Source organism: Ruditapes philippinarum, unplaced genomic scaffold (genome assembly GCF_026571515.1).
Source record: "Ruditapes philippinarum isolate M1 unplaced genomic scaffold, ASM2657151v2 ctg54_1_1_1_1, whole genome shotgun sequence".
Taxonomy (NCBI): Eukaryota; Metazoa; Mollusca; class Bivalvia; order Venerida; family Veneridae; genus Ruditapes; species Ruditapes philippinarum.
In genome coordinates, this window is record NW_026866108.1 from 74,410 (window position 1) to 97,678 (window position 23,269).

The following is a 23,269-nucleotide window of genomic DNA, read 5'->3' on the forward strand; positions in this document are numbered from 1 at the left end:
GTGGGATAATGGATAATGTATACAAATGTATATTCTTATTTTACTCGTTTTTTTAAATGAATACTGTATGTTATACATGTAGATCTATGAAAAAAATCGTATGTATTGTGTTCATTAAATATTGTCGCATTTTGTAAAATTACTGCAACAACATTCATGGTATCGAACCCACAATATTATTTTAAACTACCAAAACGTGTTTATAACTGGTGTTATACGTTCAAGTCCATAAGGTTAACTTCGGAAACCGACACAGGCCGAGAAAAGGTCACTGACTATATAAATGTCCCAATTCAATATGTGCACGTCGTCCATTTTCGGGTCTTAACTCGATCATACATAACATCAAAACTAATTTTTTAAAATACCTATGCATCTTATGAGGATTACTTACAAGTTTCTTGAAAAGTGTGTTGCTTATTTAGAACCATTTCAGTGTAAGAAGACGGACAGGGGTGTACCTGCAAGAGTCACCGTGTCTTTTCCTCTCTCAGAGAAGTTTAAGTTATCATTCATATTGTCGGTGTTACCCAGTCGCTCAAAATGTAAAATTATATAACAAGAGTTCAATAATCAAAAGATCATTATGTTTAACATATTATAATCTCTGTGTATTTTCATCCTATATGTATATTGTTAAATGGTTGTTAATATAGTAACAGTATCATTACATCATTTGAACATTGGAATCTGGAAAGGTTATGTGTTTGAAATATTGTTCTTAAAAAGACAATTATTTTGATAGATAAATTCTGATTAACTTAATAACGCTGATTATACGAATTGATAACCTAATGCAACTGATAGTTAAATGATCGATAATAAAATGATCGTTTATGTAAAACCAATTTGTAAAGAAAAAGTCAAAACAAATCATGAAAACGCCCCCCCCCCCAAAAAAAAGAGGAGAAAAATCACCCCCAACCCAAATAAACAAAGAAAAAACAACAAAAAGCACAAAAAAAAAACAACAACAAAAACGAAAAAAAAAATTAAAAAAAAAAAGAAAACAGAAACAATAAAAAAACCCAACATGATTGTGAACTTTAATGGTTCATTGATTCTTTTAGCATTGATGTATTTTTTGTGACGCGTTATATGATGTGACAGATAAAAACTTTGTACAAGATGCTACCTGGGAAACGCCAAGGTAAGATCATTTGGTTTGATAACAAGTGTTATCTGTGAAATGTTTTGTAAAACAACCTTGTCTCACTTAAATCTAAAAACGCTTGTCCGGCTCCATAGACATACCGACTCCAATTTTATGTTGTTTACTGGTTCAATCAATCTTTGAGGATACTTCTTGGAACTTATCACAGGCACGTGTGCCGAGGAAAAATAAATTATCTGCAAAACAAGCTAGTGTCTCAATGAATTACATTCGTTACCCGCGTTCTACCTTTATACATGTTCTATATCTTACATTATTATCCTCCCTGCCAAACGTATTTACTCTTCTTGTAACAATAAGACAAATTTGAAGACGGCAAGCAATAACACTTAATTTTATACCTTCTTAAATATCTAATTATAATTTTCTATTTCATTTCATGTTAATGCGATCACATTTATTATCATCCGGTTTAATGGTATATGGAGCAACTTTATGATTCTCTTTAAGTCAGATATGTCCGTAATTTTATGTCTTGTTTGAAAAAATAACATTAAGAGCCATTAATGTATAAATCATTTAAATTTCGTCTATCGTACGCCGAAATTATTCGCAAAATTTGACCATTATCAAGATCAAAAGCGTTCTAGATTGAAACATCTACATAATTGTGTTTCTTTTCATTTTTACAAGTCTTTCCAAATTCTCCATAGAATCGCACGGTAAGCGTGAATTGTCGATATTTTTGCTGCCATTTTACCGGCTTTAATCGCGCATCATTTTCTCCACCCATTTAACGGAGATTTTCTTCTGATGTTAATGTAATCTTAACTAAACCCGCCCACTTGAGCGCTCTTCACCTCGTGATGTAGAGAGTTATCTGTACATTGATCAGTGATTAAAATTCTTGTAAGATTGACAGGCGAGAAACCAGCCTCTTACATTGTTCAAATTTTCAAACATCAAATTGAAATCGTCACACCTCAGGCGTGAATTTTTGCATGATAGAATCTTTACACGCGATGATGTGCGTTAAAGAAGCTGTTGCAGTCACGTGCGTCCGTATCAACCAACCGCTTTAAAGAATTTTCCAAGGTATTAAAGAAATTTTATGCTTTCCGAGGGCCACTTTATGGTATATTATAATCAAGCGAACGTATCGGGTGGCCATATTTGCGGCAAATCTTTACACCTTTACGTGATATCAGTTTACATTTGAGTGCTAAGTGAAAGTGATGATCGTATCAATCAGTTAAGATAAGACAAGATTATTGCTGAATTAATTACTCTAATCATTAACTAGTTACCGATACGGTGTTATGTTATCATAATAAACACGATGGTATTATGATAAGCCATCAGGCGGAGTGACAGTGGTAAATTTGTGAACAAAAAACGCTCTTAGTGACATCAAAGAAATATCAAAGAAAGCCGCGTCTACAACAATGCTGAATCCGGTATTCCCGTATCATCTTGCAGGACTCGGACTCATGTCCAGTTTTCCATTGGAAGGTAAAGTATGCATTATATATCGGTAATGAAAAATCGTCCGTTATATGTGTTTTTGTTAAAATGTTTAAATAAGAAATGACACAATTGTAGTTGTTTTAAGGTAGTTGTAATGTTATTGCAACAATGAGAAAGGGCGAAAATACGTTCTTTGTCAAAGAGCATTAGACGTAATAATACAATATTCTTTTTGTGTTTCAATTTCTGTGAATATATAAATGCGAATTATAAGATATATGGTATATGGCAATTAAATCTCATTCGATACCTTTAAATAAAATATAGCAGTCGTGTTCATGTACACTACACAGATGTATGAGTATAAAATGTTGTTGGCCACCATTACATTTATAAACCCCGCCCACCTGAACATTTAACATTAGTTAGTTTATCAGTTAATTAGAATACAATTCAAATGAAACTAATGCATTATCACGCTTACAAAGTCAATTTTCTGCAACAAATATGCATAAAGTTGACCCACAAAATTAACTTCGAATATTTTCACCGGCGGGGATCATGTGCTGTAAATACCGTTGAAAACAAAAACTGTATTTAAATATGTCTTCTAAAATATATATGTTAAGGTTTCATAATAGATGGTTGCTTAAACTGTTCAAATGTTTCATAACATAGATATAAAAACTTTAATGTTACCATTTTATATTACTAATATCCTGTATAAAATTAAAAAAAAACAAAACATGTTTGTATGTTGTTGTTTTATTTGTATTAAGATTAATCTACAAACACGTTTATTTAGCAACATACAGTGTTGTTTGTTTCCTTAGATTGTAAGCTTTGTTGTTGCTTATATTTATTATATAAATTGATGTCAATATACATATTACATTTTGAAGATGTAATACATATTTAGTGATATAATTGTAGCAAACAATACAGGAAATACAATGATATAGTTCCACTCAACATTGTATATGTGTTATCTTAAGATATTTATTAGAATGTATGTTAGTTTCTAAGCATATTGTCTCCATAAAAAATCAATTTACATAAAGTTTGCACAATTTACCAGTCTGTTCCTCTTAACAAATTTGTGAACTTTTTCACCGTAGACCAAATATAATAATATTATTTTTAGGTCTTTTGTTCTTTTTTGTATTTTGTTCTAAATAACACTTTACATTTATTTTTGTGTATTGCTTTTTCAACACTAATTTTATGGTGATAATAAATTAAACATGCATCCATATCAAAGTCAAACCTTTATCTTTTACTTATAGATGACGTGTTATGTCTAGGAGTAGAAGAATATTTGGCCCTTTATTTCAACAAATAGTAACACAAGTGGCCAAAACAAAATTAATGTCAGTATTATTAACTGGTTGAAATAGTGAAATAAATTAATCTTGAACTATGTTATACGAATATTGTACTTTTACTTTACTATGAAACTCTTTCTGCACACTTCACTTATTTTCATTTCGAGCTATTTTCTGGTGGATGTTAATATAGCATACGTATAAAATGATATAATCTAGTAAATCATAATTTATTTCTATTTAATTTATACTTATTTATTCTATGATGTCATAGATTTGAGTTTGAAATGACAGAAGGTGGTTGAAGAACAACATTTGTTTAAATATTGAAACAATACTGACGATTATATTATATGTTGATATATTTATGTACACTATATACAAGCCCGAAGACCCGAAAATCAAAGTTTGGTACAAAGAAATATGACACATACAATATATACAAAACACGACATTCAAATAATCAAGGTAAAAAAGATCAATAAAATAAAAGTATTCAATATGAAATGATGCACTGTACGCATGCGCACATTTTATATAAGACTGATTTAAGAATATGTGGTTCTATGTAAGACATATGTGATTCAAAAAGATAGACTATGAGTTAAACATACATACGCGCTAGTTGCTTGTATTTTTTTATTCTTCTTTTTTTTAACTTTATATAACAATGTAACAAAATCAAGCTGTAAAACATGCAAAATGGTTTTATTTTGAATCATAAGCTTTTAAAAACTTCATTTTGATCAATGCCAAAAAGAAATATGGTCTATAAACAAACGACTTTGTAATATCTCCACGATAATAAAATGATCTTCAGACATTAAATGGTTACTTTTTATAACGTTACGTTTATAAATGCATATGCCGGTAAATTCCTATCATCAGCCTTTTTGTTTACTTTGTAATTTTCAAATTATAACCTTGTGTGATAAAGTTTCTGATATATTCATTGGTTTGTATATTGTTTCAATGACCAGTTAATTGATTGTTTATGCATAGCGAAATTTAATTTCCCGCCTATTTCACCTGCTAATTTCTACTTTCACTTTGAACTCGACTGGTCAGCTTCTCACACACTTTTCTCACATAAATTGAGTCCTGTCTACAACATAAATCACTGTCTAATATTACAAGCTGTTAAGTTGTGTCATTATCAATTAAGATACTATTTGATCCCGGTGATTTTATTATGATAAAAAGGACCAAAAGTTATCAGGGATCTTTCATCTCCGCCACCTACCGGTTAGTGAAAGTAGGCAGGGTTAAAGGAGCATACATTAAAATAGGAGCGACCATATTTGATAAATGTGCTCCGATTCTTCACATTTGAAGAATATTAGGGAAAGTTAAAGCAATGGATTTTTCATGGAAATGACAAAGTTTTTATGGCCTTCAATTCCGCTTTAATAAAATAGAAATTCTGTTGGGATATTTTTCTTATTTTGCGAGGCAATTTTGAGACCTTTATTCGATAAGGTTTGACGTGGAGAATGTTATTTTTTTTAAGGAAGACTTTATATGTTAGATAATTTGAAAATTTTATGTTTTGTTTAAAAGCATTACCACTTAACAATCTATAATTATTGTTTAATACCCACTGCATATTTGTTTAAAAAAATTGAAATTGTCAAAAATAGACAAAAGTAAACTAAAGAAAAATGCTATTTTTGCAATCCCATATGTACTATAATGTTTTTGTCATTTTGTTACACATCTATCTACATATATCTATTGTATCTATAACTTATATTTTTTTCTTTTTAAAGCTCTTCAAAGGCTCATTAAGTCTCAGAAATATTTTTGTTTATTTCTTAAAAGCTTTTTTCATTATAGTGACCTTTATGGTTTCCAAAAAGTTACTCATTGACCAATTACCTTGACCTTCTTTTTCATCTGTTGCTTTTTGGCAATATGTACGGTTATAGTGAAGTAGTATGGCAGTCAAAAACACAACTTTGTTTACGTTTTGTTACCTTTATTACAAATTATTTTACATGTTTCGCTACTTTCTTCAGGTAACAAGCATCTAACAATCTTTAAAACCATCATTTACACATTATAAAACGTTTGCTCTTTCTAAAGAAGTAAAAATCTATTTGTTTCTGAGGCATAATGTACCTTTAATGTCGCAATATCTCTCGTTGGAATTTGCCACAAATAGAAATGATCGTTAAAGATGTTATTTTACAATTATTGAAATAAATGAAACACTATCCGGAATGATAGTCATAAAACACCGCTTAGTGTCCCACTACAGAAATAAATTAGTTGCAATCACTTTCACGGCCCATCTATTCTCAATCACCCTAACATCTTTGCCCACTTGTTTTCTGTACAATCAAAGAAAATTAGGGGTTATCAAAATAAGCCGTTAGGGGGCCAGCTCACTTGTGATGATGTCATTTTATGGATCTTTACTAATGATAAGTTGACGGGGCCAGATTGGAAGTAATCTGTTTTTAGGATCAAAAGAGTCGGACTAGAAAAAGACGCTTGTCTGTTGTAACGGTAACAGTTGATACAGTTCAATAATAGCTTTTATAAAACATGTATACATGATTAATGTACATATCATGTTGCAACTTTTAAGGACAAATGTTCTAATGAAACAATCAATTCATTAACATTTCCTCATTAATTATCACAAAACACTGTCTTTCAATTTTCTTAGACGTTTTTTAAAATGATCATTTGATGCCGTAAGATGTATTAATAAAAATGATAAAAATACATGGAAACATTTCTGAAGAGAAACTGAATAGATCATACTGTAATTAAAGTCTTATACATAGTATATTGTCTGCAAAAAAACCCCATCTTAAACAGTCATTTAAAATGCACGTGATTTATATGCTACAAAACAACACAAATTCAGTCTTCAAATTTAATGATAAAGGAACTGAACGTGGAATTATATCGTTCAATCAAATAGATGTAACTTCAAATTATACCTCAGTAATGCTTTTACTTTTATTTATGAGAAGCTTTTTTAATTTTGATGTACTTTAATAGTGTCCGAAAAGTTGCTCATTGGCCAGTTTTCTTAAGCAGCTTTCTGTTGTTTTATCTGTTGCTTTTTGGAAATAAAACAGTTATAGTGACAAAGTGTATTTTGTATGGAAGTCACATACATTTGTTACTTTAACGACAAATTATTTCACATAATTATATGGCTACCTTCTATACGTAACAAGCATCTAACATTCTCTCGAACCATTATTTAAACCTGGGACAAAAATAGTTAACATTATAAAATTCATGTTTGTCTTTTCTAAAGAGGCACAACTTTATTTGTTTGTGAGGCATAATGTGCCTGAAAATTTACAGCAATTCATACATTTTTTTTTTAAATTACCCCTTCAGTCCTTTTAGATTTGACCGGTAGTTTTTATAAATTGCATTCAAGAGTCCAGAAGTCCAGAAGAATAAATTTTAAACCAATAATATAAATAGGCTTAACATTGTTTGAACGAAGGCGTACTCTTGGCTTATCAGCCCTGGTCCAGACGGTGATGTAAGGCATTGGACCACATCCGGTGATCTCCCGCCTTTTGTTTCAATGTATGCATAATTCATTATCTCATTTGCATATTAATGAACTCGTACTTTATTCCGAGCACACCTCAAAATTTCTTACACCACTGAAAAGTGAACCGGTGATACCAGATCATTGTTAATTGTGAAATTAATTTGTGCCATAGAATGAACGTATAATTGTAATTTAACATGGAATATACACAACTTGAAACGGAGGTTTTTCTTAAAGGTACATCTCGTCACATCTCATAATATACTTGTATAAATTATCTGTGTAAATGTTAAACTAACTAACCATGTAATTTCAGGAACGGACTTATTGCTTATAATTAAACACCTTTTACATTAACAGTACATTTTTTCTTGATTCATATTTCATGCACGGATTTTAATATATTCACAGAAGAAAAAAAATAAGATTTGAAATTTAACGTTCAGAAAAACTTACTTATTGTATTTTTTACACTAACTTGTCAATCTTTTGTTATTTTTTTTTTAATAAAATCCATTTTTCATTTTATATTTCAAAGCTCGTAATTAAACAGTAATTAATAAAACTGAATCAAATATTGAAAATAGTTTTGAATGTTTAAAGTAGTAAATTTCAGTACACAAGTTATTTGTAAGAAGTAACAATGGTATACCGTGTTTTTTACTTTTTTATTTTATCATATTAACGGGATCATGTGTAAATTTATTTGAAAACATAGATTCATAAGAAATCTAATAACGTTGTTGTCAGATGTTAGAGATTTCAAAATGTATACTATACAAAAACTTGTTACAGACAAATCAGTGAAATATTGTTCACTACAATAGATATACGTTTGAAAGTGAAAATACGAAATACTTAAATGTTTGTAAGGAGATTTTAAAATAACACGAGTTGTATCTTTTTTTAAGAAGAAAAGATTGACTTTGAAGAAATGGAAACAAAATCGTATAAATCATTGTAATAAGTTAACACTAAAAACACTTTTTTTCCAAAAAATATAAACTTCACAAAATATTAGATTAATCAAACTTAAAATTAAATACATAAATAAAACACAAATTAAATCTAAATTCATTTTACAGGGAATGAATGATTTAAAACGGAATATTTATTTAAATATCAAAATTTTAACAATTACAATATACTAACATAAAGTAAGGTTACTAATTGTTGATATTTTTGAGTATCATTTTAAGTGATATCATGTATATTCTGTAGGTATATCTAAATCAAATAATGTTAATAAACAAGAAAAATATTTAAGAAAACATACATTCTGATTAAAAAAAATATTATATGCCTGTCATACATTTCATTTATTATAATTATGAATTTTTATTAAATGATGGATGCAAAAGATAGTTTGAAATTTTAATTTTTGAATGTTTCCAATTTTTAACATTGACTTGGGACCAAAAAAGTCTCAGCATTGACTTAGGAAATTAATTGTTACAAATCATTGAATGGCAGAGAGTAATTTCAGTTGGATACACAAATCTACATTATTCACCGTAGTATCTGAAAAGTTAAACTGTATTTTTTTATTTCTAGGACAAGGTCGTGTGAATCAGCTAGGTGGGGTATTTATCAATGGCCGACCACTTCCTAACCACATCCGGCTTAAGATAGTAGAGCTGGCCGCTCAGGGAGTACGTCCTTGCGTTATCAGCCGACAATTGAGGGTTTCACATGGCTGTGTGTCTAAAATACTGCAAAGATATCAAGAGACAGGTAGTATCCGCCCCGGTGTTATAGGTGGTTCGAAACCAAGAGTTGCCACACCAGAAGTTGAAAGGAAGATTGAAAATTACAAAAGAGACAACCCGGGAATATTTAGTTGGGAAATTCGTGACAGACTGTTAAAGGATGGACTCTGTGACCGTAGTACTGTACCTAGTGTTAGTTCCATAAGTCGTGTATTAAGGGCAAAGTTCAATATCAAGGGTTCTGATGGAGATTCGAGTGAAGGTCATGAGAGTGACACTGAAAGGTCAGAGGTCAGAGGTAACCATGACATAGATGGTATCCTAGGTCATGATAAAGTCGAAGACAAAAGCGATGGTGATGATGGTAAGTAAAGCAGTTTATTTTCTGATTATATTAAATTACTTTTATAAGATATTTACAAAATCACCAAAACTGACGTTTTAACATAAGCACTTTGCATATACCAAAATAATTTTAGTTTCCGATATGTTTTAGTAAGGCTCAATTCCCTGTTTTGTGCGACTTCAGCCTTGCTTTCTTACTTACAGTCTATACCATTGTACTTAACTTAAAATTACAATAATCGCCTTCATTTCTTTAAAATTATCACTCGTAATTTGGTCATTTTTACTGTTTTCATTAATGTTTGTTTCTTTTTTGTTTTCATTATTGTTTTTATGGATACATTAATTTATTTTGTTATTTCTTTTAACATAATCATTTCATGATTATCATCATGTTTCAATATTTCTTTGCTCGCAAACATTTCTGAAATAAATGATCCCCCAGTCTAGCACTGTGATTTAGGGAACAAAGCTACAAGTCTCGATTCGGTCCTCCTACCCCCTGTCACAAATCAAACATATAATAGAACATCATTAACTTCTCATGATACAATATGAAGATAATGTTTTGTAATCAAAATTTGAATCAAATTTAATTGAATAGCAAAAGTTAATGGGGTTCATCTGATAAAAACTATGTTCTGTTGCAACATGATGGCGCTGTTTAAGAAGATCGATTGGTCAGCCTGTGATTTAATTATGTTTCTTAAAAATGACTTTTTATCTGAGAAAACAAAATAGGCAACATTGTCAGTAGTAACTTGTTTTTATTTTCGATTTTGTGAGAACAAAGCTGCGTTCTGCTGCAAGCTATCATAGTTGTCAGATGGAAACATCTTGTCCTGTTTAAACTGTTTATGTTCTATTGTATTTAAATGCTTGAAGATTAATCGTTATTGACATCACTTCAACATTGAGTTGATATGTTAAATGAGAAATGGTGTACATGATAAATATATTAGAGACATATTGTACAACAAACATCCTCAACTTAAATTGTACTTCTCTTTTAATAAAACAACAAGAATCCTCGAGTTACCGCACATTTTACTTCTCTGTTCATAAAATTTTATCCATTTATATCCATCACATCCATTTTCTTTTTATTTCAAATATAAAGGAAAAGTTTTTTCTTCTTCTAATTTGTGATTCTTTAATTTATATAATTTTGCCTTTACTTTGTATAAGTGCGCAAAATACCACTTTATTTATTTAGGAAATATAATATCATTATTAGAATTAGTTCGCTAATTTGTATTTATCAAAATTCAAGTCAGTTACATACATGTATATGGTCATTTTTGAATGATATTTTATCCCATGTAGCCATCGTCGTATTTCCTCGTACTATATATTTTGTGATTTAAAATGTTAGTATTACTTTAGCAGCATTTGTCTGCGAAGACTGGCAGACATGTATTATTATTTGATGAAAATTTAGTTAGTATTGCCTGTAAATTGTAGTACTTCTGCTGGTTATTTGTTTATATGTTCAATTCTGACATAGTACACTTTATGTCATGATAAAATATTAATCGTATAACAATCGTTATAGAGTAATTGTTCATTTATATAAATTATACACTTTCATCCTCGTATAGCCAAGAAAGCATTGTTTTAATGTAACTATTACTGATATATTCGTATTTGATTAGAACTGTATATCATAATTGATCAAACTTGATCTCCAATTGGTCTGTGATAATAAAAAAATGGAAAAAGAAATAGATGGTTATAATAATGATGAATGCGAGCATTGATAGATAGAGTATAAAACAACAACAACATATAAATGGATAATGATATATTAAAAATACAACAAAATTAAACATCAGCAATAACTACATAATATTTATGATAAGCAATTAAAACGATCGTGCATATCTGTTGTAATATTAAAAATGATTATAATGTATCAACTTTTTGTATAACTTTTTGTTATTCTTCTTAATATCAATAATAAAAAACATGAAAAAGATTCATTTAAGGATAAAAGTTAACTAAGATGTTTATTAGCCTAAATTGATGGTAAAGCAACCTGGACATAACTTATTTTATGTTCTTTAATTACACTACAAGACGGCGAGTTCCTAGACTACCTCGGCGGGGATCACAAAATTAGAAGACAAACTTTAAATTATCAAGATGTTTGATTAGCAATTAGTCTTTCATACCGTATACCGTACCATATGGACTGATGCAGTATACGTATGAATGTGATACGGCCTCCTGCTGGCAACCCTATAGGGGATAACTTAACATCTTGCTGAAAATTTCTAAGAATTGCCCCGTGGTTTAGAAATTCTTTGAAGTTCTTAATGAAACAGGCTGTATAAAAGTACCGTATAGTTTTGTTTTACCGGACCATCTTTTCCTGTGTTTAATTGTACCCCATTCCTCTGCCTAATTGGAGCTAAGTTATAACGTTTCCTCCTTTAAATATTACATGTTTTAGCATCTGATTAAAATCGAAAAGAAAACAAATTTCCGAAACATTAATGAAAACGATATCTCCAGGGAATGACCACCTATTGTAGTGCTTATCACACAAGTAATGATATCAGCCATGATTGTAAAATATTAAGTTATAAAACAAAATATATTTACATGTTACATGAAAATGAACGTATTTATTGATTGAAGCATGGGTACAAGTTTTCAGGCATTTGCCTGAAGTTCATGTTTTTTCTACCCTTAAAAGCTCTCTTTTTCTAAATAAAACCGATTGAAATAAGACTAAATAAAGGGATTTAAGGTTTTCATGATATTTTAACTTGCACCCATGTTAAAGTGAGGAGGGTAGAATTTAAGTGAGTAACCAAGCAAACACATTCTACTATGCTAGTTATAATATATTATAGTAAAACGCCCTTCAACGTGCGTAAAGATATGAATTTAAGGTAGAAATCATTCTATTCTTATCAACGGATGAAAAACGAAGCTAATTTATTAGTTACGGCAGAAAAATTTGAATTTTCTACAAAATTACCTTTATCAACAAACAGCACGAAGGAATTTTAGAATTTTAACTGATTGAAAATACAACAAGGCCCTTTCTTTTGTATTAATTTCAGTTTGGATTTATTTCGCGGCACGAGGCGATGTTTTACGTAACCGGAACGTCAATATGATTGACGTATTGCATGTCCGTTACGTCAGCAAGCAGGGACTAGTAAAGAAATCAATTTCATCCGCAATTTCATTGTCAAATTTGATTACGGGCGTTCGTTGTTAGTAAATCGACTGGAAAACTATTTTCAAGTATCGTAAAATTTGATTTGAAAGGTTGAAATATCTTGACTGCAACAATAAAGATTGCTGTACAAACAGAGCTTTTACCTAAAGAAAGTGGTTGGATTGGTTTGAAAGGTTGAAATAACTTGACTTCAGCAATAATGATTGCAGTATAAACAGTCGTTTCAAATCGTGGCATTTAAAGTACGATCTCATCACTACTAACAATAGTTTTTATTTAATTAAACTACATGATTTTGTGAACATTATTGGCGTATTACAACAATTTATATTTGTTTTAAACTACCCATCATAACAAAATATTTTTTTTAAATATTAGGTTGTCACTTTATAAAAATAATAGATAAATGAAAATGGTGTGAACATTTACATTTATCAACGTGTACAACTATTTCGAGTATATAATGTAATGATTTGGTTAACTTACATATTACTGTTTGCAGCACAATAGTTATGATATTTAAAGATATGCTATGCTCATCCTTGAGTAAAGTATTTGTATTACAGAAACTTATTGAAATCTGAATACGTCTAATTTGAATAAAGATATGTATAAACTATGTACTGGAAGCTGCGTTCCTATATTACGGGACAAGTAAAGTTTGTCCTTCCTTAAAAAACTGCCATTTTTTTAGATGACATTATTTGTGTAAAATTTTGAACATAATGTATCTACTTTGTATGAAGTCAAAACGTGTTTATTTTATATTTACAAAGAGACTAGTATCTAATTTTAATATCAAATTTGAGCATAGTACAATGTATATATTAAAGAAATGCTTACAAATTAAAGTGATACGTGGACCATATTTTTTAACATTTATCATACCCCATCAGCAACTCGAATAATTTATCTAAGTCATTACAGTGTTATCATGTTAGGTGTCAATCATAGACGGTGCTCGCGTGCCGTGTTTTATCAGATCAAAATACACGGACAATTATCTGACAAATTAAATGTCAATCTAGCAAATTGTTACTAACTTGATCTAATATTTCCTTCACTATCTGTGATAATAATCATGATAAGAAATGATAATTGAAGTGAAACATACTAAAACTATTTTAACTTATTCAAAAATGTGTCTCATTGGTGTTGCTTTTGCTAAACCATGTGACACAGCTTGCATTAAAATTTCCGTTTTCCCATTTTTCTTAATAAGATAATATTTTTGTTAAGTTAAGAAGAAAAAAAACAAAGGTTTATCGATGTATACTTTCGAAATCAATTATTGAGCTTAAGATAATTTTTTCAAAATGGTTAATTAGCCATTTTTTTTTATATTTCATTCTATTATAAAATATTTTATAAAAAAATTGCGACTTTTGAAGCAAAAACGTTGTAGTGTTTACACATTAGATTTTATTAACTTATCATGGTTAAACGAAAAAAAACTCGATTTTGAAATCGTTTGAAAACTTAAAAATATTTCATTAAAAAACGATGTGCGGATAGTAAAAAGAAGTTTTACGTTACATCTGTCAAGATAAATTTTAATCCTATTTCACGTATTCTAAACTATTCTGTTATATTTTTTTAAAACGAATGACAGTTGGTTTCCATAGCAATAACACATGGCGCGTGCACACAGATGTTGCGTGCGGCTTTTGAAAGATTGTTGTGGAGGAGAATTGAGACGAGATAATCGTAGAGAATGCACAATTTCCGTATATTCACGAACAAACACCGTCATACCGTAATTATCCGTAGAACACTTAACGCCAGGCTGATCATTTTCAATGATTTTCCCCTCAAAGAATTTATCAAATTTAGGCCTCAAGTGGTATATTAAGAGCTGACCACTTTCATTAAATGGAGAGAAAAACACACTATGTCGGAATATGAATGATTTATATTATTATATTTTTCAATGAGACGTTTCTCGGTTGGGATCATAAGATATTGTTCATGATCATAAATTGCTTTTAATTCTAAGTATAATTTAATGTTAAGAGGTAAAATAAAAATGCACTAAAAATAAACATTTTGTTTTTTTTGTAAAAGAGGACAAAATGCGTTGTAATATTGGTCTGTAGTGATATATAATATTAAGTAGTTTTACGGTACTAAATATGATTTTGCCTGCTTTTCACCATCCATGTCAAATACATTAATACATTTTGGCCAGACGGGATGTGTAGTGTGAAATAAAGACCCGTTTGTACATCATATAAACTGCATAATTAACCTTTTTTATTCATTCTTTCATGTTTGAAGTATTTACATTTTATTCCATTTCATGCAAATATTAATGTTCATCTTAAAGATGTCATATCGTTTCTCATAATTCCTACACCGATCACATGCGCGCATGAATACAAAATGGCCTACCAATATGAAATCCTCGTCCAACGAAATTAAAGTCATACAAAATAGGATTATATACGCGGTAAGTGGTCCATCATTCCTTTTTATCAAACAGATTTGTCAAAAAGTTAATTCAGTTCACTTTCTGTACATCTTTGCCTAATTCCAAAGGTTCTTAAAAGGGTTTGGTTTTCATCCACTAGGAATCCCGCTGGCCCTTAGATTGGAGGATGGTGGGTCATAGCTAATGTCATGAATTGAGGTCAAAATATCATTTCTGATGTGACATAGAGGTGCGCTAGAATTAATTGATACTGTTGTCCCATAGCGTCATTTATCAACTGCCAACATGAATTTTCTAGCCTCTGTCACACGTACACTTCGTGCCAAACTTTCAATTAGCTATGGCACAAACCGTTCTAAAAATCTACTAATTTCCCTGCTTTATATTCTTACAATGACAGTATTAATGCTTTAGTTACAAATGATTTAATGTATGATAACATGATGAACAAAATAATTTTAATGAAAATTCTTAGTATTCAAAAGTAAAAAAACAACAACAACAAAAAGCAACAACGACCAGAAATCTTAACACTTTATACTAGAATATAGATCTTATTAAAATGAACGTGAAATGTCTTTTAAAACGATCGCTGCATGCTTCACGGTGCAAAGAATAATTTTAAGAACATTTCGCTTAATTTATTATTATGAATTTGTAATTTCTGACAGCGTTTTAAACCATTTTGTGCGATGAAATATCTTGAAGAATTCCACGCGGTGGGTGACTAGGTTACACGACTTTAGGCAATTCTGATTGGCTAACGAGAGAAATAATGATTGATAATGACCTATCCGTGACAGCCTCCCGGACCGCAGTCACTTTGATCCGTCATTTTGATTGGTCCCGCTGTGCTTTGATTTCCGTGCTTCCTCCAGAGTGATTGATTACATTATAAAATCCTTGACGTGTTCGGAAATTAAAATTGAATTCCCATTAAATGATGTTGATTTTTTCAGGGTATTTATCAATGTTATATATATTTTTGTGATGATAATATATTCGTATTTTTATCTCATGCTTGGCATACTTTCTAAGAGACATTGATCCGCACTATTTGTTAAAGTATGCATCAACTTTCTGCTGCATATATATGCTACATGGCTTCTCCTTACATGGAACATAATTCCTTGATTTCTTACTCATAGTATGACAAACCAGGTCAATCAGAAATAAGATCAGTATCGTCATAACGTACTTGACAGAAATGCAGTTAAGTGCATTTAGAAGAAAATATAAAGATTTAGAACTAACAGAGAACGTATGTGACATAATTTTACATATGCACAACAAAAAAATTCTTTCGCGTTCACAGACTATTTCAATATTGCCACGGTCACCATGCATGAACAGTTTGTCTTAGGTACAAGTTGTTGTTCAGAATGATTACCCTCTAATTAAACCAAATGTTCAGTTACGACGCTAAGTCTTATATTTCTTGGATAATCTGACGCCAATTGCCATAACTTTAAAATTATAAAGTAAACACAGGAGCTCTGGCCGTAATGAAGCATAAAATCACCCAGAAAGGAATTATAATCTCCAATTTATCGCGTTCATCCCTTTAAAAACTTATCCACAAAAGTCGCCGTCAAGTCTAGGTACATCACAGCATCTTATGAAATAAAAGTTTTAAGTCAATTTTAATGTTTGATTCGATTATTGACGGTGATCAAACAGGCACACACAAGCTTATACAATATCATGGTGCAATGAACGCTGGGACGTCCCACGGCTTATAGCCATGTAAATCGAAGTCATAAACTCTCCGCACAACACTCTTCTATGTAAATCATCCTAAATCAATGCGTTTTCAAGTGTAACACCAATGATTTTCTAAAATCGCATGATCTTCTTTTGATTTGTATATCATTAAAATAAATTGTCCGCGGAAGCGTTATAAACTAATTTCGACGGATATAATCTTATTTAAATACAACGGATTATTTTATCTTTTAGAATGGTTTCTAATAAACGCACAGTATAAAAACTGTTTTTACAGGCAATGAAACATTTATGAACATTTTATATTTTCAGAGTTGTCTGATTGTGATTCTGAACCCGGATTACAATTAAAGCGCAAACAAAGACGGAGCCGAACTACTTTCACCGCAGAACAATTAGAAGAACTGGAACGCGCATTCGAACGCACACATTATCCGGATATTTATACTCGTGAAGAGCTAGCTCAAAGGACAAAGTTGACAGAAGCTCGTGTACAGGTCTGGTTTAGTAACCGGAGAGCTAGGTGGCGTAAACAAATGGGAAGTAATCAGATCTCGGCCCTTAACAGTCTGCTACAAGTTCCACAAGGCGTACCTTCCAACCCATACATGTTACATGACACACCAGGCTACACGTTTCCCTGCCGCACAAGGTATTAAAACAAAACACACCTATGAATGCCGTTATCCTCTTTAGGCTTAATTAACAAAGATATCTATAAATGTCAAAATATGTTCGCTTGATGTATTCTTAATGCAAAAATGAACCGTCTCCATTAAACCTGAATTAACATAAAAGCCGACCACAACTTAATATTCTAATTATATCGATATTATGTGAAGATCGAAAATTCTAGTAAAATTCATACACTTAATCTTTCTCTTTATAACATGCGCAACTGTGCCCTAACAATTAACTGGTGATTTAGTTTTTATTTACATTTATTATGTATATTGTATATTATTATATTATAGACGCAATATGGCATCGAAGTTCTATGTCATCTGGGATACACCATTCTGTACCAGCATCAAGTCTTAAACAAGAGCACAGTCATGTACCTTATCATGGAATCATGGACAACTATTTGAATCATGCTAGCCAGGTACAGTAACATCATTTCGCCTTTACAGCACACATGATGCAAGCTTTTTGTCAAAATCCGTTCCCTAGAAATATAAAAAAGCCATATATCCCACAATTTAGCATATAATTCATTAAACAAATAGTAAATAAAAGACAATTTGTCAGAAGCTATAGTAAACTATGGGAATAAAAAATGTTCTTGCATTGGTAATGTCAAGGCAGTCTAAGAATAAGATATTGTTGCACTAATGATCCTAGATATATTCAATATTCATGCGACCATTACAGACGAAGATCAGCAGGCACCTTGTCGTCTGCTCTTGGTCTGCGATGTTTGCTAGGCAGGTAATATATATATTGAAATTTTCCGTCACTCAGATGAATACTTTAGTCCTATGATGGACAAGGACATTTAGTATATTTGGCGTGATACTGAATAGGCTGTAATTACTGTAAATGTTAAGCAAACGAGAGTTGCCGGCGACTGTAGGCCTATTTAATTATATATTTACATCTCACGTTTTGTTTTACAGATGCACAACCTTGCGAGTTTACAGTCAAGTCTACAGTCAAGTATTCATTCTAATTTACCAACCAATGACAGTTTCCCATCACATACAGCGTGGGCAAATTCCAATACACAGAACCCCGCGCAAGCACTTACCGGATATCCGGGCACCAATCACGTGACACATCTATCTGACGTCACTAAAAGTAGCATCCATTACAATCCCCATATTTCTGCAGGTAAGAAATAACAAGGTTAATGAATGAAATGAGCGCAGTGCCTTTTCAATTTCGTATAATAAAATTGCCAAGGATATTGTTTTCGTTCTCCTAAATTTAGAGTAAGTGAAAAGCAGTATTAAATTATTTATTTGGAGTTTTACAGTTTTTATACGGATCTTGCCGTAAAAGTAAACATTATTCAGTAAGTATCCGTATTTTGGTTAACAAGAAAACCATGTATAATATGTTTAGAATGATTTAAAATTTATTCCTTACTCAAACCATCATTAACAGTAATTTTTGTAAATGAATTTTTACTACAGAGTTATAACTGTTACACACAAAATTTACATATTAATACATGGATGCAAATTTTCAGGCTTTTGCCTGAAATTCTAGTTTTTTTCTACTCTTAAAAGCTCTCTTTCTAAATAAAACCAATTGAAATAAAATTTACTTCAGGGTTTTCAGGATTTCTGATATTTTTAACTTGTACCCATGTATTTATATAACTACCATGTTTAATATGACTCGCGTTTTAGGGATAGCCACCTCCAAACCATTCTTTTAAGATTTTTTATTCTTATCGTTCTCTATTTTCAGTTTCCAGTATGGAGCGTTACGCAGCAGACGAAAGTTTGGCAGCATTAAGAATGAAATCACGTGAACATGCGGTTGCTCTCGGACTTATGCATTCATCTGACAGTGGGAGGGTGTCGGCTGGATTTTAAAAGCTTTCTGGCGATTATTTCATATTGTTATGACAGAAATCGTCAAAGCATATAATTATTGTCCTGCAACCATACCAGAAGAAATACCAATGTGCTTACAACCTCGGTGAAATTAATTGAACAGTGAATTCAAACTGCACTAAGATAAAGTAAAATGTTGAAGTAGAAATTAAGACGAAATAAAACAATATAAAAATGGACACAAACGTTTTCTTATAACATACTATATACAGTGTATCATGATCAACGAATGAGATTTTTGTGTAATTTCTATATACATGTTTAGAGGAATGTTACTATAAATAGAAATCTTTTATGCATTCAAGTGCCTTATTAGACATACAGTTAGCGATAGTGTATATATTTGTATATAAGATAGACTATGTAGATAATTGTAGACCAATGATTTAAGATGATATAGTTTTTTCCACCATATAAACCGGTACAATCACATTGACAACGGTTAATTTTGTACATTGCATGGCATTAACATTTTTTTTATCTCACAACATATTGTATTGCTCTTTTAATTATAAATATTTCCAGTTATTTTGATAATTAAGAAAAATGTCAGAATTTCTAAAAAATAGTTTAAAAACTTAATCTCAGGAAAATAATGTATAAAAGTGACCAACTTTAATCATTTCTTACAAAACATTCAACAAAACATGAATGGTATACGCATACAAAGAAACCGTTATAAACGTTTTACTAGTCATGGGTTGTCGTGATATTTTCTTTCGAGATTATTTTAAGACTAAGAGTAAAAAAAAAATAAAATAAGGAAATAAAATAACAGACACAAATGAAACAACAACATCGACGCCAGCGACAAAAACAACGACAAGAAGAACAACAACAATGTATATCAAATAATCTTTAGAATAAGTCTTTTTAAAATTACATAGATGTTATTTTTCAGCTGATGTTTTGCTATATATTGTGGTGAAATTATACTTTTACAAGTAATAAGCTAGCCTTGCCTTGCCAAAATCATGTATATAATTATACATATATATTAACTTACAGTATTTACTAGTGACGAGTGACTGTGGGGCATGTAGAAATTATTCTTGTAGTGCATTTTTGTGTATTATAATGAGGATAAAAGTCGGTTATTTGTACAGTGCTTTATTGCTATACAACTAAATTAAGTTAATGTATGCAAGATGTCTGGTCACTTCTGTCTTTTTATAGTTTGATTAAATTCCACAATATTTTGTTTGCATAACTCACTGTGTACTTAGCCCTTGATTTATACACAAATTTCAATTACATTAAAATGCAGTCTAATGACCATTGTATAATAAAAAGTAGTTTTTATTTTACTGCACATATATGTTTAGACAAGTTTTAGGTCAGACATTACTATAGATATTCCATTACACTTACAGAATGCTGTTTTATTGTAGTTTATAGATGTATGTCGTTGACCTGACATCACATCATAATATAAAAAAATCAAGACTTACATTGCGTAATAATGTAAAAAATTAAGACTTGAATTACATACACATTTCACAAAATTAACTTCCCTTTCAGCACGAGCCCCTATTCTTAATGTTTTTTCTCTTCACTTAAAATAACCAAGTCAGAAATGTAAATATCAGACTATAATACAATTTTACAAACATTAAATTCCTTTATAGAAATCATTTATTAATTTTAAGAGTATTCTCAAATGTTTTAGAAAGCAGCGTACAGCAAACAACTGACACAAATTGAAATTTTTTTTTCACTGGGCTACATTTTTTATAATCTCCTGTCCCCTATCAGAAAGAACATGTTATTTTAGGCCTAACTGCTCGTTGGCAAGAATGGTATCTGTGCAATGCCGTTAGTTTCCCTGTTTATTCATTGTTTCATAACCTGACATATTGCAACATTACAGCCGTCATTAGTCTTTTATGTGTTTAATTTTTGTTTTTGTTTTGGTTATTACGTCACTAAACATATTTTCGTTCATCTTCATTCTATGTTCATTATGCAACAAATAAAATACAGAAAAAAATGTATGTGTCTGCTGTTTGTTTTTAATTAATAAAGATATTTCCTTTAAAAAAAAAAGACGTTTACATTAAATCAGTAAAATTAACACAATAATCAGCACAACATTCCAGATTGGTGTTAATCTTATGGAATCCTGAAAGTTGATATAATGCGCAAAAATAATATCGACTTAAAAATGACGTTCTAATCTTTAGAACCTTTAAATATTCAAGATTGTCACATGATTTGATGTCGTCGAATCACTTCACAAGTAATGATGAGGTAATGGATGATAAAATAAAGGGCTGATTGTAGAGGCACTAGGCTACGTGTTTGAGGACACATGCTCGTACATGTAACACCTTAGAAGTTGATACGATTATCCCCTGAAGAACATGCAAAATGTTTTAAGATTATTACTAATGGATTAAGAGCATGTGATATGCTTATCGCTTTAATACAATGCAAGTAAATTAATAACGGATGTGGGATATTTTGTCAAAGTAGCAAAATGTAAACAAAGTGGTACATGTATTTTGTTTTCCATATTACTAAAGGATTTTTTTTTATATCTTTTTATATTTTTTATTTGACCTATAAATACCAATTACAAAACATTTATCAAATTGAGGTAATGAAAATAGTAGAACATTTAAGGGCTAATGTTGCCTTCAGAAAGGACCAATTTTATGTAATTCTACGGAAAAGTCAAGAAAACAACTACATGGGACAGCATATAACCTATGTCAAAGGGCACCAAAAACAAAACATTATATTATATTATGTTATGCCAGTATTTATAAAGACATATTTTTTACAGTAATTATTTGGTATAAAATATAAAAGATCTTCTAATGCCCTGATTTATGCAACATTTATTTTGATATACCAGTTACCTTTGGACCACCCAAATTTGATTTTAATGGATTTTGTGAAATAGCGAATTGATGCATGGCTCATTTTATATAAGGCAATTTCATCGTTTACGTCCTTGACTAAGTATTCAGATAAAGTATTCAAATATTTCGTATCCCGCATACAGATCTAAATACAACTTATTAATAAGCATATCATACCCGATAACTCGCAGATTTTCCCCGCATGAGGTCAAGCTATTAAGTACACACTTCAAATTTCGTCTGGGGATTTACAGAGCTAGGTGCACCCGCTTATGATTTTATTCATACCCCGTTGTAGCAAGGATTTTAAAGTGAAAATAGGCATATAATTTCAATTAATTCGATATAACACCATTTCAAAGAAATTGAAAAGCCTCCCATTTTGAATTTCCGCGATCTACTAGTTTTGAATACGGATGTATCACGGTGATGTTTTCTCGTATTTGGCACGGACTGATGTTGTTTATTAGTTTAATTATGAACGGCGCCAAACGGCTTAAATCGCTCATTTTTCTTCAATTTTAATCATTTGAATTAAATAATACTGTAGTGTTTTCCATCCGTAATAAACCCTCAACCAATACAGTAAATATATCATTTACAATGTGCGTCATAATTCGTGACGTAATAAACCGACTTATTTTTTGTGTGTTTTTCCATTTGAAATATTTGGAAGAATACCATTAATACACAGCACTGAGGGCCACATGCCGTTTTTCTGACCGATCAGACAGCCCGTAAACACCGTATATATCAAGTAACGCCGGAATGTGAAAAATAACGCACGATTCGTGCAAAAAATAACGCAAAATTGTTCAATAAATGGTGGGTACCCGGCAGGATTTCCAATTCTGTGTTACTTTTTGCACGAATTTTGCGTTATTTTCACATTCCGGCGTTACTGGATATACACCGTGGTAAACATTTAACTGCTTTGGCCGTTCCATGTTTTAGGCTCACTGCATGGGAGGTCACTGTGACATTGTTTCTG

At 30.8% G+C, this 23,269-nt stretch overlaps 1 protein-coding gene across 3 annotated transcripts; it reads left to right on the top strand.

Annotated features, from left to right (window-relative positions):
- Positions 1 to 2,229: 2,229 nt before the first annotated feature.
- On the top strand, positions 2,230 to 21,395 carry LOC132731364 (paired box protein Pax-7-like). 3 transcript variants are annotated; one of them, XM_060717538.1, is made up of 6 exons: positions 2,230 to 2,626; positions 8,993 to 9,511; positions 17,157 to 17,489; positions 17,819 to 17,954; positions 18,505 to 18,677; positions 19,263 to 21,395. In XM_060717538.1, the coding sequence occupies exons 1-6, from the start codon at positions 2,560 to 2,562 to the stop codon at positions 19,388 to 19,390; spliced, it is 1,356 nt and encodes a 451-aa protein (XP_060573521.1). In that variant the 5' UTR covers positions 2,230 to 2,559; the 3' UTR covers positions 19,391 to 21,395. The 3 variants fall into 3 exon arrangements, 1 of the variants encoding a protein (XP_060573521.1); XR_009625874.1 differs by having other exon boundaries at positions 2,234 to 2,626; positions 17,157 to 17,496; positions 17,819 to 17,949; positions 18,464 to 18,677; XR_009625875.1 differs by lacking the exon at positions 2,230 to 2,626 and adding an exon at positions 7,571 to 7,675 and having other exon boundaries at positions 17,157 to 17,496; positions 17,819 to 17,949; positions 18,464 to 18,677.
- Positions 21,396 to 23,269: the final 1,874 nt, after the last annotated feature.

Excerpts from the sequence above, each read along its gene's own strand:
- LOC132731364 (XM_060717538.1), top strand. The coding sequence starts at position 2,560 with ATGCTGAATCCGGTATTCCCGTATCATCTTGCAGGACTCGGACTCATG. Across the intron at positions 17,490-17,818 it reads AGGCTACACGTTTCCCTGCC|ACGCAATATGGCATCGAAGT; the intron begins GCACAAGGTATT and ends ATTATATTATAG. Across the intron at positions 17,955-18,504 it reads AATCATGCTAGCCAGGTACA|TATTCATTCTAATTTACCAA; the intron begins GTAACATCATTT and ends TCTACAGTCAAG.